This window comes from Cuculus canorus, chromosome 15, assembly GCF_017976375.1.
Source record: "Cuculus canorus isolate bCucCan1 chromosome 15, bCucCan1.pri, whole genome shotgun sequence".
Taxonomy (NCBI): Eukaryota; Metazoa; Chordata; class Aves; order Cuculiformes; family Cuculidae; genus Cuculus; species Cuculus canorus.
In genome coordinates this window covers 10,332,638-10,347,779 of record NC_071415.1, presented here as the reverse complement: position 1 = coordinate 10,347,779, position 15,142 = coordinate 10,332,638, and the positions used below count along the sequence as shown (strand labels likewise).

The window sequence follows — 15,142 nt, the reverse complement described above, 5'->3', positions numbered from 1 at the left end:
AACTCCGTCTCCTGTCCTTATCGTAGCTGCAACGAGCAGGTTTTTGCCAGGTTTGTGCCCACATTGATGGAATGGCTCTTCTCACCCAGTGCTGTTAACCTGGAGATGCTCCAGCCTCTCCTTCCCTATCCTGCTTGGCATTCGGCCACTGTTTCCCAGCCCTGCCCGAGCTCTGGTGGATCTCGCGGGGGTCTCGGGGAAGCCACCTCTCTCCTCACTCCTGTGTATGTTTGATTTCCATGCAATCCCAGGAAAAACTTCTCTTTGAAACTATCCGTGCTGAAGCCCAGGTTGGAAAACTGTGTTCTCTCCTGTATTAACATTTTGTGGTTTGTATATCTTGTGATTCACTGCATGCTCCTCCTTCTCTGCACCTCAGATGAGAAGTCCTGCAGTTTCCATTTATTTTTCTTCCTTTTATTTTTTTATTCCCCCTTTTTTTCCTTGAAATAAAAGCCAGAGAGAAGGGAAGAAGCAACCTGGTCTTGACAGTTGATATCCCCACACTGGTATCTTCCGATGTGACTAGATATGAAGATGAAGACCAAGAAAATTTAAGGGGACCTCGCAGCCTTTAAAAAGCCAGATGTATTTATAGCCTAACAGGTTACTGCGGCACAGTGGTTCTGTGCTCTGCATCTGCTCTGAGTTCATGTGAAGTGGTTTGGCTTGGCTTACCCCAGTGAGAGGGTCCACGCGCAGGTACCAGTTGGGCAGTAACTTGTTATGCTGCATGAATAGACTGGGAATCTCAGTCCTGAACTGGGGAAAAGAGATTTATAGATGCACTTGTGTTGTTTTCCACTGAGCTGGTTTCGAATGAGGTAGGCTCCAATGTGGGTTAGTCGTGTTGCTGAGAAGTTGTCACTGTGCCGCACGTGCAGCAGGGCTGTGTTCACACGACGCCTGCTCACAAGTCCTTTGCTGTGCCGTAGAGGGTGTGGGTTATCCCAGCCCATCCTGCCTGGCATCAGGCGCGTCATTAACCTCCGCACCCAGGGAGCGGCTTGTGGATGGGGCTGCAGGAAAGCCAAAGGACAGAAAGGGTCATGATGGAGAGGTGGCAAACATCTGCATAACACAGCTGGGTTGTGAGGGGGTGTTAAACTGGATACGAGGAGGGTGGCAGTGTTTGACTCCATGTGCTCCTGCATCCCTCTACCGGTCTCATTAACCTGATGCCATGTCTCCACCAAGCCAAATGCACATTTTCTTCGTTGCTCAAGTCCTAATTACTGTTTATATTGCTCTGTGTGTCAGCACCTGCAGTGGGGGCAGCTGCTGCCCTCAGCAGTGCCCTGTGATGTGTGGAGGCACTAATTACACTCTGCTAACAATGACCAGGCAGCTATAAAACACACACAAAAAGGAAGGTGGCTGCTTCAGTGCTGGGTCCTTGTTCAGCTCCCAGCCCTGGGGAGGCTGTGTTGCCCATTATCCCTTCTCGCCCGCTGTGGCAGCATGCTCAGCTTGCAGCTTCCACTGTTCCCCCCGTCACCTGTATTAACAAAACCCTTTTTGGTTTGACCTATAAATACCATCGGGAGGCAAAGGCACCCCCCTCCCATGTGCTGTGAATTAATTTCTCTGGGATGGAGGAGATACGAAGTGCCTGAGCAGGATTAATAGCCAGTTGTAGGAGATGAAATGAGAATCTTTGGGTTACTCTTCTGAGTCTCTTAACTCGGTTCCCAGCGGCCGTCCCTCCGCTCCCTGACACACATCCCATGCCCTTTGGAAAGCAGCAGAGGAGAAATGAGCTCACAAAAGATGTCACCCATAGAAATGCCGAGATTCTTCCACGCAGTATTTAGAGCAGCATAATGTCCCCTAACAACGTCTGAGAGGCCCCAGGACCCCCGTTTTTCCTTCTCCATTTTAAGACTCCATCTCATCCCCACTTCACTTACTTAAAATGCAGCCGTAATCACTAACAGACTCCAGATGGAGCGCCTGGCTTTGGAGTCAGGCAATAACTTCTAATGGTTGAGGAGCAAGGGGCTTTCATCATGGTGCCATTTGGATTCATTTTATTAGCTGAGGAAGAAATTATCTCCAAGCTGGTTTTAGCCTGTAACTGCCAGAGTTTCTTGAAACCCAGCTCTACTGAGCCTGCGGTTTGATCGTGGATGGAAGTTCATCGGAAGATACTAGCCCTGGCCCATGCAGAATCATCTCTTCTGCTCCATCCTTTGTTTTGGGCATATATACATACATGAGATGGTTGGCTGCAGGCGTTGGGCTGTGCTACTCAGGTGGAAGGAGAAGCCGTGCTGCTGCTGCTCCCTCCCAGGCTCAGTAGTCTCGGTGCATGCTGCCCTGTGGGTCAGAGCCCCGTTAGCAGTGGTTTGCTTCCAGCGATGGGCTTGGGGAGCTGCTTTCTAGCTCTTTCCACTGCGCCCTTCTAGAAAGCTTGTGGAGGCTGCGCTGGAGCCCAGGGGGATGCTGTGGTTGTACGGGAAAAGGGGAGAGCCTGGAGCCAGCCAGAGCAGCAGGGCTGTGCCTTGCAGGGCATCTCTAAGGCTTCTGATAGCAGAGAAGGTTCAGCCATGCCTGCCACTCCCGCAGCACAGGCTTCCTCTGCCAACTTAGCATACTGCCGTTTTCTTTTTCAGTTTTGATCTGCATGTTACAAGGCTGGCATGTCTACCTTTAATGAGCTAGTACTGCATTATGGATTATCCTTAGGTTGGAAACAGTATTGCCTTCCCCTGTTAACCTTCACTGCTTGATGAGTATGTCTCCCTCCTCAACCCACCACCCTCGAACTCTGCACTAAGAATCATTCCCTGCTTGAGAAATCGACATTTTTAGTGACTTCCGCGGTGTGTTAAATAACTTTTGCTCTCCTTGCTGCGCTGACAACTGCACATACGGCGTGCAGCGCCCGTGCCAGGGTGGCTGCCCACACTGCCCGCGGGACTGGTTTCCCCAGGGGAGATCTCTAACTTCAGTGCAGATAGTGGCACAGAGAAGTTTTCGACCCATTAATATCCTGACTTTGCCAAGCTCAAGGAAAACCTTCCCTCTGTTACCCAAGACCTCTGGGAGCTGCTCTGTGCTTCTCCGCCCCACAGCTCTGAAGCCAGACTGACTGTGGTGGGACCAGTGGCATCCTCCCTGTGAGCACGTGACTATGGCTGCATCAACTGGCGTGCGTGCATGGAGCCCCGCAGCTGGGGAGGTGGGCGGCAAGTCAGCCAGCAGGCACTGGAGGAGCTTTCGAGGCCTCTTCCCTCCCTGGCAGGATGATTAGGGGTTGCTGCCTTGGCCACGGGCTGCTGCTGCGTCGTGGTCACTGGCACGTGGTAGCTGCTAAGGAGGAGCAAGGCTAGGATCAGCTGCTCTCCGGGAGCCAGGGCGTGCCCAGGAGCAGCCGAAGCCGCTTGCACCAAGGCTTTGCACACCAGCGTGACCCTGGGGAAGGGCAGTGGCGGCTCCTGTGCCCGAGAGGCCATGGGAGACAGAGGGGCAGGGGTGGCACCCACGTGGCATTGGCTTGGGCTTCCAGCAGCCCCTTTCCACCTGGCTCTTTGAGGCATGTGTGGGAGTGCCTGGGTGTCTTGAGCACCCACTGACACTTTCCTTTACCCTCTCTCTGTCCTCACAGCTCCCTGCCGGAAGAGAAAAGCAAGACCAGCTCTTCCTTTGAGACTGGTCCAAAGCCAAGCGAGAAGCCGGATGCGGAACAAGCTGAGCTGGACCCAGAGCAGAAGCGGAGCCGTGCCCGGGAGCGCCGGCGAGAAGGACGGTCCAAGACCTTTGACTGGGCTGAATTTCGCCCCATCCAGCAAGCCCTGGCACAGGAGCGTGCGAACGCTGCAGACTCCTCCAAGAGCGGCTCTGCCGCCTTCCCCAGGGATTCCGGTACCACTGACACTGACCCAGGAGAGCTGGAGCGGGAGCGGGCCCGGCGGCGGGAGGAGCGGCGCAAGCGCTTCGAGATGATTGATGCTGTGGATGGGGCAGGGTCAGAAGAGGCACTAAGGATGGAGGTGGACCGGATCCTGCCCATCCCAGCGGACATCAAACCACAGAATGTCCATGTGGAGATCGAGCAGCGCTGGCACCAGGTGGAGACCACCCCGCTGCGGGAGGAGAAGCAGATCCCCATCACACCCTTGCACCTTGCCCACACTGAGGACCGGGACGAGGGGCTGACGAAGCAGCACTTGACCACGCTGCTGGAGAAGGAGGTAAAGCTGGGAGTGTGAGATGCAGGCTGCCTACCGAAATGGCCTTAAGGCCACAGCAGGAAGCGTAGGAAGACTGAGCAAGGCTTTGGAAAGCTACATTTATTCCTGCTTTGTAATAGCAACAGGTGAAAATGCTGTAGGGTCCCCTGGGGAGCTGGCAGGGCACAGACCCATGTTCATTCCCCTACGGCTCTGCTGGCAGCTTTCATGTTCCTGCGGCTGCAGAAAGGGCTGTTCTTACAAGGGTGGTATTTTATTACTCCCTTCCATTTAACGCAGCCTAAACTTGTGTTGGTTGGTAGCCAGCCTACCTCTGATGAGATAGGTCCAATCAATGTGTATTAACCAGTCTCTCAATTCAAGCTCATAATTCTGTGTGTCTCTGCAGCTGCAGAGATTTGTATCTGCAATTATGTCTACAAAACTATGAACTGGCCTTAATTATAGCCCACGCCACAAAGATTCCCTTTTTGTGGAGCCTACATCAAGCAATTGTATGAATTTAGGAAAGGGAAGGAGGATACAGCTCACTTGGAAGAGATCCACGCCTGGGATAACAAAGGCTGTTGTTAGTTGGAATTAAGGTGTATTAGCAGGAATGAAAGGGGTGCAGGCTGGAATAACCGGGAATATCACTGATCTGAACCAGGCTGGGATTTGCCTGGGTCATGCCTGGCACCAGCTGGTGCTGTTCATCCTTCGCTGCAGTGAGCTTTACGAATTAAACTACTGCGTAACTTAGTTCTTTCAGAGGGGAGGGATTTTGCCTAGAAAAATGAAATCCAGATCCCAGAGCAGAAAGCAAAGCTGTAGTGCCATCAAAAGCCCCGTTCATTCTGCGCTGCGTCCCCTCTGAGCCTCTTGCTCCTTATGGCTGACCTCCTGCCCATGCCCTGGACGCTGTCTCTATTCGTGTCTCTCCAGCTGGAGCAGAAGCAAAAGGAGGCCCTGGAGCTCCTGGAGCAGAACCGGCACCTGCAGGACCAGCTGAAAGTGGCACTGGGCCGGGAGCAGAGCGCCCGGGAGGGCTACGTGTTGCAGGTAGGAGAGCAGGAAGGAGAGAGAAATCCATCTTCTGTGTGTCTGAGGGGAACCCTGGTGGGCTTTGCTCCAGGGTGTTCGGGGGGCGTCCTGGTTGACGCAGAGATGTGCACCACTGAGTGGGCTCCAAGAAATGTGACCTCCTGCAAATACTTCTAATTCTGTAGCCATGCCAAGATCATCTGCTTAACAAAAACTCTGATCTGGGATGAAGTAGAGCCTTTCCTCCCTTCCTCCAAACAAAGTGGCCTTTTTCCAGCTCTTCCTCTGGGAGTGTCTGTGCCCAGAGGAGCTGTAGCACCTGCAGGGCAGCTTCTGGCTGCTCTCAGGAGTCCGTAGTTCTGTTTTGTGCAGGGGCAGCATTTGACCTGCTGAGCTCTACTTGGCCAAGCTGGCTCTGGATTGAGGTGACCATGCTTAGCTTCACGCTGCGCTCCCGTGGCAGCAAACCCAATGTCAACGCTGAACCTTACATCCTTCTTTTTCATGGGAGAAATTTCCCCCGAAGAAGTTGGAGACAGCATTGTCCCAGGTTGCCCAGAGAAGTCGTGGCTGCCCCATCCCTGGAGGTGTTCAAGGCTGGGTTGGAGCCTTTGAGCAGCCAGATCCAGTGGGAGGTGTCTCTGGCTGTGGCAGGGGGTCTGGGACTGGATGGGCTTTAAGGTCCCTTCCAACCCAAACTATGACTTCAAGTTGCACAGGCAGTGCGGGCAGCCCGGGCAGAGGAGGCATCTCGCCTTCCTTGCCAGTGATTTCCTTGGAGGTCTTACTTATTAATGCATTTATTTCTGGAGTCTCTGAGCTGACAGTGCTTGCTTGGAGGCGTTCCATTTTCACTTGGCAGTGTTGGAAGAGTAACTAACTCCCTCTTCTCTGGGCCAAAGGCATCTGACCTCACTTTGCCTGGAGCTCTGAAAAATCAGGGAATGGGACTAAAAGCTGGATGCTGAATCCACTGTCAGACTGACCGTGTTGAAGTTGGCTGTAGCACCTCAATACGGAAGAGGGGAAAAGAGGGCAAGTCTGCAGAAGGGCTGAGCAAATCATCACTGCAGTAAGAAGTGACCCAAACTTTGACCTAGAAGTTGGAGAGTGTTTTTGGAAGGGTTGGAGGCTTTTGCTTGCTCCAGTCTTAATTGTTCTGGGGATTTCCCTTATGTTTCCCTGGGACCAGAGGGATGAAAGTCCTGTGCAGAAGGGAGTAACCCCACTAAACCCTGCTGGGGTGGATTGAAATCACTGGGTGGGGGGAGTTCTGGAGCGTCCTCAGACCACGGGCAAACATCACAGCCTTTTTTTTGGATGCACCGTCTGAATTTCATATGCCCCTGCTCCCCTCGTGGTTGATGTTAGAGAGGCTCCTATGTTGTCTATGAGGAGGGATGACAGAGGAGCCTGACTACTGCCCTCTGGTCCCTCCTGAGCTGCCTGGGAGGCACCAACCCCTCCTTGGCAGCATGACCAGCCCTGTATGAACCCCCAAGGACTGCCTCGACATAAAAGATGCTGCACGTTTCTAAGGCAGCTGCTGAGATACAGCCCTGCGATGCATGTGCCGTGCACCGAAGCCTCGTGTAACCCCTCTTGTGCTCTGAACTTCCTCGCAATGGGGCAGCCCAACTTTGAACCCTACTGGGAAAAAGAACGGGGGCTCCTGCTCCTCGCAAATGAACCAGAGATGTCCCCGGGCTCTGGTCACGGCGGGAGGGAGGGGTCACGTACTAACCTGTCCCGGGCAGATGTTCTTGCATGTTTTTGGTGTAAAGCATGAAATTTAACTTAACATAACTGAGTGTCACATCTGTGGGCTTTCCTTATCAGCAACCAGAGTACAGCAAGGCAGGCCAAATTCCTAGGCTTAACGCTGTGCTTCTCTCACCTCTTCCTGTCTGTGTATTTTTTTAAAGATACGTAATTGTCGCCTTTTGCATGCCTCTCTCTGTGAGTTTTCTCTTTGCATGCTACATTGCTTTGGTTCTCGTCTCACGAAGGTTGGTTTCTTTCATTTTACATTCTCATCACACCTTTTCCCTCCATTCACTTGTTGGGCTTTTTATTTTGTGCTTTGGTTTCTTGGTTTGGTTTCTTTTTTATTTTTTTTTTTGCAGGTTAGAGAAATTAGATCCTCCTTAGTCTTGAACTTTAGCATAACATCTCTCATGTCTCATAATGTGATGAGCAGCCACTAAGTCCTGTTTGATAGTCACAGAAATGACATCGCCACGCCGTCTCTCCTGTCTCCTTGCATTTGGGTGGGATGTGATGTCATTTGCTGTCACCTCACTTTCTGTTGTTGCTTTTAGTCGGTAGGACTGTGTTACCTGAACTGTGCACTTTTTGTTTCACAACAAAATGAACAAACATGCTGAAAAAGCAGTTCCTTTCTTCTCAACTTGTTCCCATCCTCTTCTCGTTCTCATCCTTCCCGTTTTTCTCTCGTCTGTCTGTCTCTGTTTTACTGCTGGTGTTTCTTTTTCATTGTTTTTTGGTTCTATTCGATTTTGGTTATTTTTTTTCCTTTTAGCCTGTTACTGTACAGCTGTTTTGATGTTGTGGTCCGTGTTTTCTGTTACTGGAAAGCGGTTGTCGCTCATTCGAAAAAATAAAAAAACCCAAAAAGTTGGTTAAAACAAACAAAAAAAAATTGTGCCGAGAACAAATCATCCCAATTGGAGCATGTGGGTAGCAGCCAAATCGCTGCGAGGAGCTTTTCCGTGGCCTGCCTGGCCAGAGGTGTGACACTCAGAAGGGAGAGCCAAGAGTGTTACTAATCTAGTATTTAATCAATTTTTTTAAGACCGAGGTGGCCGCCTCGCCATCAGGTGCCTGGCAGAGGCTCCACAAAGTCAACCAAGACCTCCAAAGCGAGCTGGAAGCCCAATGTCAGCGTCAAGAGCTGATCAATCAGCAGATTCAATCGCTGAAGCGCAGCTATGCCGAGGCCAAGGACGTGATCCGGCACCACGAAGCGGAGATTCAGAGCCTGCAGGCAAGGCTCAGTAACGCAGCAGCCGAGCTCTCCATCAAGGAGCAAACCCTGGCCAAGCTCAGGAGCGACCTGAGGAGCGAAAAAGAGAAAGCCAAAGAGCAGCTGGAGGAGTGGCAGCACAGCGAGGCTGCGCTCAGCTCCCAGCTAAAGGCCAGCGAGCAGAAGCTGAAGAACGCAGAGGCTCTGCTGTTGGAGAAGACCCAGGAGCTGCGGGACCTGGAGATGCAGCAGGCTTTGCAGAGGGACCATCAGAAGGAGGTGCAGCGGCTCCAAGACAGGATTGCAGACCTGAGCAGGCAGCTGAATGCTAGCGAGCAAGCACGGATCCTCATGGAGGAGAAGCTGCAGAAGAATTATGAGGCTTTGCTGGAGAGCTGTGAGAGGGAAAAGCAGGTTTTGATACGGAGTCTGAAGGAGGTGGAGGATAAGGCCAATGAGTATGAGAACCAGCTGCAAAATACCGAGCAGCAAATGGAGGTTCTGCAGAAGGAGAAGCTGAATGCAAAGTTTGAAGGCAGCGAGCTTGTCCACCAGCTGGAGGAGCAGCTGGTGATGAAGGAGGCCAGCATCCAGAAACTCGCAGAGCACATCAGGGAGCTTGAAAGAGAGAGAGATCAGATCAAATGTCGATTCCACGAGCTCATGAATCAGGTCACCGAGTCAGATAATGAAGTTGCAAAGCTGCAAGCAAAGTTGAAAATGGAAGAGACCAACTACCGCAATCTAGAGCAATCGTTTGAGGAGGTGTCGGATCAGTTCCAGGGTGTGCAGAAGGTGCTGAAAGAAAAAGAAGAAGAGCTGAGACACGTTAAGGAAATGCACCTGAGAATCGTGGAGAAGAAAGATCAAGATCTCAGTGAGGCGTTGGTTAAAATGGTTGCTTTAGATAGCAGTTTAGAGGAGACTAAGGTAAAGCTAAAGGCCAAGGAGGAGGCTTTAAAGAAATTAGCTAGTGTAGGCACAGGTCCATGTGCTGAGGAGGTAGAAGAGCTTGGCCCCAGTCTCGAGGCTGATGAAAGTCATCCATCCCAACTGGGGCAGCCTCTGCAAACTCAGGATGTCCTCCCAGCTCTGACTTACGCGCTGAAGGAGGAGGAGGAGGAGGAGATTCTTGAGACCAGCCAGAGGCAGGCAGAGGAATTCGGCTCCCCATCCAAAGCTGTAGAGCTCCAGCACCAAGAGTTAGTTCAGAAGGCCTTAGCAAAGCCTGATGTAGGAATCATGGGGGCCAAGAGGCAAAGAATTCGTTTCTCGAGCATCCAGTGCCAAAAATACATCCATCCAGATGGATCAGAGAAAAACTGGACAAGCAGCACTTCTTCAGACACGAGCCAAGACAGATCACTGTCTGAAGAAAGCATGTCATCAGAGCCAGCTCTTGGTTACCCGTCATCGGGGGCAAGCGACTCTGAGACCTATCTCTCAATCATCCATTCTCTGGAAACCAAACTTTATATTACAGAGGAAAAACTCAAAGATGTAACGATGAAGCTGGAGAGCCAGCATGGCCATAATCAGGAGACACTCATCGCCCTCCACCATCAGTGGGCCAGCACTGAGACTCAGCTGCGGGAACAACTTCAGACCAGCTTATCCCAAGTCAGTGCTTTGATCTCACAGCTGGAGAGCGAGAGGCAGGAAAAGTTGAAGCTCATAGAAAATCACATTAGCGAGCTGGGAGGTTTCCAAATGAAAAATGATCAAGCGCTGACTTGCTTAGAGAAGTGCAGGGAACAACTAAGATCTTTGCCCAAATCAGACAAGGAACAAAAGGGTGATTTGTTCCTTGTTACTCTGTCCAGCATGGAAACAACCTTATCAAACGCAGTCCAAGCCTTGAGAGGGGCGCCAGTCCCGTCGGAGTATCAGCAGAGTGAAAGCCTTATCACGGAAAGCCCTCCTTCAGAAGGAGGTTTCTTGGGAGAAGAGGAGCACGTCTCCAAGGAGCAGCAAGTGGAGATGTTTGACGCTGGCCAGCTGAGATGGCTTTCTGAGAGAGTGGCATTTGAGGCCTCTCTCATCAGCCAAATAGCGGATTCTTTGAAAAATGCAAGCTCTGAGATATCTCAGCTTCTGAGAGAGATCCAAGGAACGGCTGAGGATGTTTTGATGGAGCCAGCAAATGTTTCTCGTACAACAGTGGACTTGGCCAGCGTCCTATCTAAGAAGCTGCTGCTGGAAGGGGAATTCTGGAGCCAGGTGGAGAAGCTGAGAGTGCACTTGAGCACTAGAGAAGGAGAAGGTGAGGGCAGAACAGAAACAACAGCTTTGGGCTTTTCTCCATGTTTTCTCAGTGCTGTAGCAGATGCTACGCTGATCAAGGCAGAACTTGGATTTGTCGCACAGAAAATGAGAGAATCTTTTCATCAGAGATTAAAAACAATTGAAGAAGACCTCCACGATACCAAAACAGCTCTCCAGCAGCATAAATGCATGTTGGAGGAGATCATCAAAGCATACAGGACTCCTGATTTTGACAGAATTATGCACCAGATTTCTGAAGCACTTGAAATTCAAAAAGATGCTTCAGAAAGAGCCCAAATATCCTGGGATGGGAGCCATCTCCAAATGGTGCCGTGTCAGGAATTGGGCAAGGCAGAGGAGACTGGAAGCCTGCCAGTCCATAGGAATGAAGGTCTTGTTTCCATTCAGGAAGATCTTGCCCAACAACTAAAGGACAAATCAAATGTTCTGAAGGAAATATCTGTTGCCTTACTCTCTCTGCCTCCTGAGGAGGCAATGAGAGACTGTCAGAAGCTGCTGAAGATATCTCAGAGTCTTTCTTATCATTCGTGCATGGGAGACCTTGAACGGTATTCCTCTTTGTTAGTCCAAGATGCAATTGTTCAGGCTCAGGTTTGTTATGCCTCTTGCAAAGTCCGCCTGGAGTACGAGAGGGAGCTGAAGTCCTTCAAGGAGTCTTTGCAGAGCATGGATGCGCTCTGCCAAGAGCGTGTGAAGACAGTCTCTCTCCTTCGGGATGAATACGAAGACTTGCTTAGAAAGCAACAGGGTGAGTATGGTGAGCTGATCGCCATGCTTGAACGGGAGAACGCTGATCTCAAAGCAAAGGTGTCCCAGCTTGACAGTCAGCGAAGGCTCTTAGAGGAAGAAGAGCATAAACACAGCAAGAGCTTGAGTGAACTGCAGGGACGGTACGAAGAGGAGATTCGAAACGTGATAGAGCAACTAAACAGGACAGAGGATGCTCTGAAGGCTGAGAGGACAGAGGGCCTCAACCAGCTGGATGCTATCATCCGTGACAAGCAGAACATGGAGCAGTATCACCTGGAGCAGATGCAAATGCTGGAGGACAAATTCCAGGCCAAGATCAAGGAGCTGCAGGTCATCCATGGCGAGGAGCTGCAGGCGTTGCAGGAGCACTACAGCCAGAACTTGCAACGCCTGCAGGAGACCCTGGATGAGTACCAGAGGCAGCACCCAGAGGAATCTCCTGCTGTGGGCCCGGGTGGTGGGGATGCCTGGGTGGCTGGTGAGGTGGGTGACACCGGGCAGGGCCCCGGCGGTGACCTGGACTCCATGCACGGCCTGAGGGAACGCATCCAGGAGCTGGAGGCCCAGATGAATGTCATGAGGGATGAGCTGGAGAACAAGCATCTGGAGGGGAACGCTTCCACCTTGAGGGAAAAATACCAGAAAGACTTTGAAAACTTAAAGGTCTTGATCCATTTATCGCTTTCTGCTTTGTGCTGCTGAGTGTACGGGAGGGTGCGGTCGGTCCTGGGTTTCGCTTGCCGAACTGAGGGGTGTCCCTTGAAAGAGCCAGCACACTAAAACAAGCCTAAAGTGTTAGAATGGCCTCTGTAAAGCATGGCATCTCCCTTTTCTCCATGCTGGCGTATTCTAAATGCATTGCTGAGGGAGGGTTGATTATTGGAGGGGGTCTCTGCACAGAGAGGGAAGGGTTTGAAGTAGCTTGATAACGTCATGATCTTCTTCACTGTGAAGTAGCATTTCTCCTCGTACCTCAGGCGTATGTTTTGTTTGTGACTTCCCTTTAAAAGCATTCTTCAACTCTGTCTTTCCCAGTCTGATCAAATCTCCGATCTCTCTCTGCTTCCCTCAAAAATGTGCGATGAAATGGAAACGTAATACTCTCCAAACATATCTTCCTGGGGAAAGTAGCTGCGAATGGAACCCAAATTCTGTAACAAAGCAAAGTTCCTCTGCACGAGGCTGTGAGCAGAACCACGCCGGTGATGTACACCAGCGAGTCGTTACACAACAAACAGTGCACAGTTACGGGGAGCCCAGGGGCGGAAAACCCCAGTGGCAATGAAGTGCCTGTGCCCAGATTATTTCATCAATCAGGATTGGCTGTGAAACCAGCCTGAGATGGTACAGCGTCTGAAAAAACCTCTTAGGTTTGGTGTTCTGCTTTTGATCGGAGTGCATTTCCACTTAGGAAGTGGATTTAGGGCAGTAGAGGACTCCCAGCAGCAACTAGAGAGGCTTCAGGCTGAAGGAGAGACAAAAGGGCAGCGATGCAGGCTGTGCGCAGAGGCCATCCCGGTGAGGCTTTCCTGGAGCAATTGTTCTTAAGAGTTGGCAAAATGTGGGAGAGCTTGCTTCGAGCCATGAGATCTTCAGCTTGCATTTGGGCTAGGGGTAAAGCATGGCTCAACTCCAGCCAAAAGCTGGTTGTAGCCTGAGGAGAGCAGCAGTTCTGCCATGTCCCATCAGGGGTGAATCTGGTGTGCAGGGGAGGGGGAGCTGCTGAGGAGATGGAAGGGAAGCAGTGGTGTCCCCTGAATGACGTCTTCTCCATCTTGACCCTTAAGAAGGAAAAACCCTTCTTGAACCTCCTGCTCAGGTCAGTGGGACACACAGGTAATGCCTTGTCGTACTCACCAGGGACCAAATAGGGGCAGTTGTACGCAGGGATGCTCTTGCTTTGGAAGAAGCAAAATGGCCAGAACCAAAATAGAGGATGAAAAATAACAGCAAGTGATGAACCTGACTTCCCGCCTCTGTTTTCAGATTTGCTCTGTTGTACTTGGAGATTGGCAGCATCTTCTGGGCAGAGTAGTCCAGGAGGAGAGCAGAGCAAACCGGCCTCTCCCTGCACCTCTGTAGGAAGCAGGGCGACAGACAGCAAAATCAAAACTTCTCTGGTTAGAAAGGTAGCCGGGTGATGGCAAACCTGTCTGATTTACAGGTTTAAATGTGCTCAATTCTTCTCTTCTGAACCTGATGGAGAACGCAACATCAGTAACGTGAGATACTGGTTTGTACGTGTTCAAAGGTCCAGGGTTTATAGCAATGCATTTACAATACATCAAACACCGAATCCACAGCCAGAACCACGGAGGAGCTCTCACCAGTTTCCTCCAGTGTTAGGGGTGCAAGGAAAAGCCCTGCAAGGCTGTTTTGTGCCCCTCCGTAGTCGGCCAAGCCCAGACAGGTTCTGGTAATGAGTGTGATAAAAAAAAAAGGGCTGAGAAAGTAAAAATGCCTTAGGATTCAGACTTAAAGGGAAGGAAAAAAGCACCAGAGCTGAAAATTTGGAGTGGCACAGGTCAAAGAGCATTAGACACAAAGTGGTGCTGAGGGGTATATGTTAGTGCAGGTCAATGAGTGTTAGACTGCCACTGGCACTTATGTCACTGGGGGAGTGAATTTGTCCCCCTTAAATTTTCCATGGAGTCCCAGTGGGTTCCTAGGTGACAGTTCTCACTTCCCCTGGAAAACAGGGGTGTGAATCAGGACGAAATCTGCTGAAATCAGGGAATAAAGCCGGCCTGTAACATTACACGGGAGAAAGGCTCAGTGCAGTGCTTGGCATCAGGTTTACCCCCGATGTCTCACATTCCCGATGCATGCTGCTTCCCGGCTCATGGCTTGAGCGTGCGGTGGCTTTGCTGTCCTGCCTCTGTCCTGCAGCCGTGTGTCTGTCCAGGATCCCGATGTGCTTGGTGGGGCGGCCAGGCTGGTGGCTGAACTGGGAACAGGTTTTTGCATTTGTTCCCCCACGGAGGCAGGAGTGAGGATTGTGCTGGGGCAGAAGGACCAGGCTGGAATTCAGGATCTCACCACTCGACTCCTGAATTCCCAGGGCGCTGCTCCCATGCCGTGGCCTAAGTTCACTCCTGGTAATTCAATTAGCAAAGAATTGCTCATGCAGCATTTGAAGCGATACACAGTTGGGAATTAAGGTCCTTTTGTTGTCACGAGTCATTTGCTTTCCACCCTCAAGGTGGCCACATAAAATCAAGCACTGCAGAAGAGGCCCAGTAGGCTTTTTTGGGTTGTTTTTAACATATATTTACATTCCCCAATCGGGTCTGAGCCTAGACCTGCCCTGTCCTTCGCTTTCACTGGAGCTCTTGGGTGTAGTTGGCAGGACAAGTTCTGACCTCCCAACATCTGTGTTTGACCACCTCCTCCATGGTGTTGAAGGAGAAGGTCTCCGTGATGGAACTTGGGTGTTGACCTCCCCGCTGGTGTACAGGCTCACCGCTGCTGTGACACCGGCCCCACGCTGCTGGGTCAACCCCTTCACCTCATCCCTTTTGCAGGCAACATGTGAAAGGGGCTTTGCAGCCATGGAGGAGACACACCAGAAGAAGATCGAGGACCTGCAGCGGCAACACCAGCGGGAGCTGGAGAAGCTGCGGGAGGAGAAAGACCGCCTGCTGGCAGAAGAAACGGCTGCCACCATTTCAGGTATGGGAGCATGCCAGAGGGTCCCTTGGTGTGGGGCAGCTCCATGTTGATGGGGACATGGGGGTAGTATTAGTTGCAGTGTGGAGGAGCAGAGCATGAGGTGGGATGAAGGCTGGGTGGGAAGCACAGGGAGATGGGGAGAGGCTGGTGGGACATACGTTTTGGATGGAGGCCCATCTCCTGGTCTTCAGGCTTGGTACACCTCTCCTTGGCTCTAATCTGTTTTCTG

General features: G+C 51.4%; 1 protein-coding gene across 9 annotated transcripts in view; it reads left to right on the top strand.

Moving 5' to 3' along the window:
- Positions 1-15,142, top strand: part of MPRIP (myosin phosphatase Rho interacting protein) — an 83,619-nt gene that overhangs the window by 56,465 nt on the left and 12,012 nt on the right. For 6 of the 9 annotated variants that reach the window (XM_054080966.1, XM_054080965.1, XM_054080968.1 and 3 more), the window contains 5 exons: positions 252-290; positions 3,611-4,196; positions 5,121-5,237; positions 8,035-11,904; positions 14,766-14,913. In XM_054080966.1, the coding sequence (XP_053936941.1) occupies positions 252-290; positions 3,611-4,196; positions 5,121-5,237; positions 8,035-11,904; positions 14,766-14,913 (4,760 nt within the window). The remainder of the gene's footprint in view (positions 1-251; positions 291-3,610; positions 4,197-5,120; positions 5,238-8,034; positions 11,905-14,765; positions 14,914-15,142) is intronic. The other 3 variants (XM_054080971.1, XM_054080972.1, XM_054080964.1) reach the window with 2 other exon arrangements.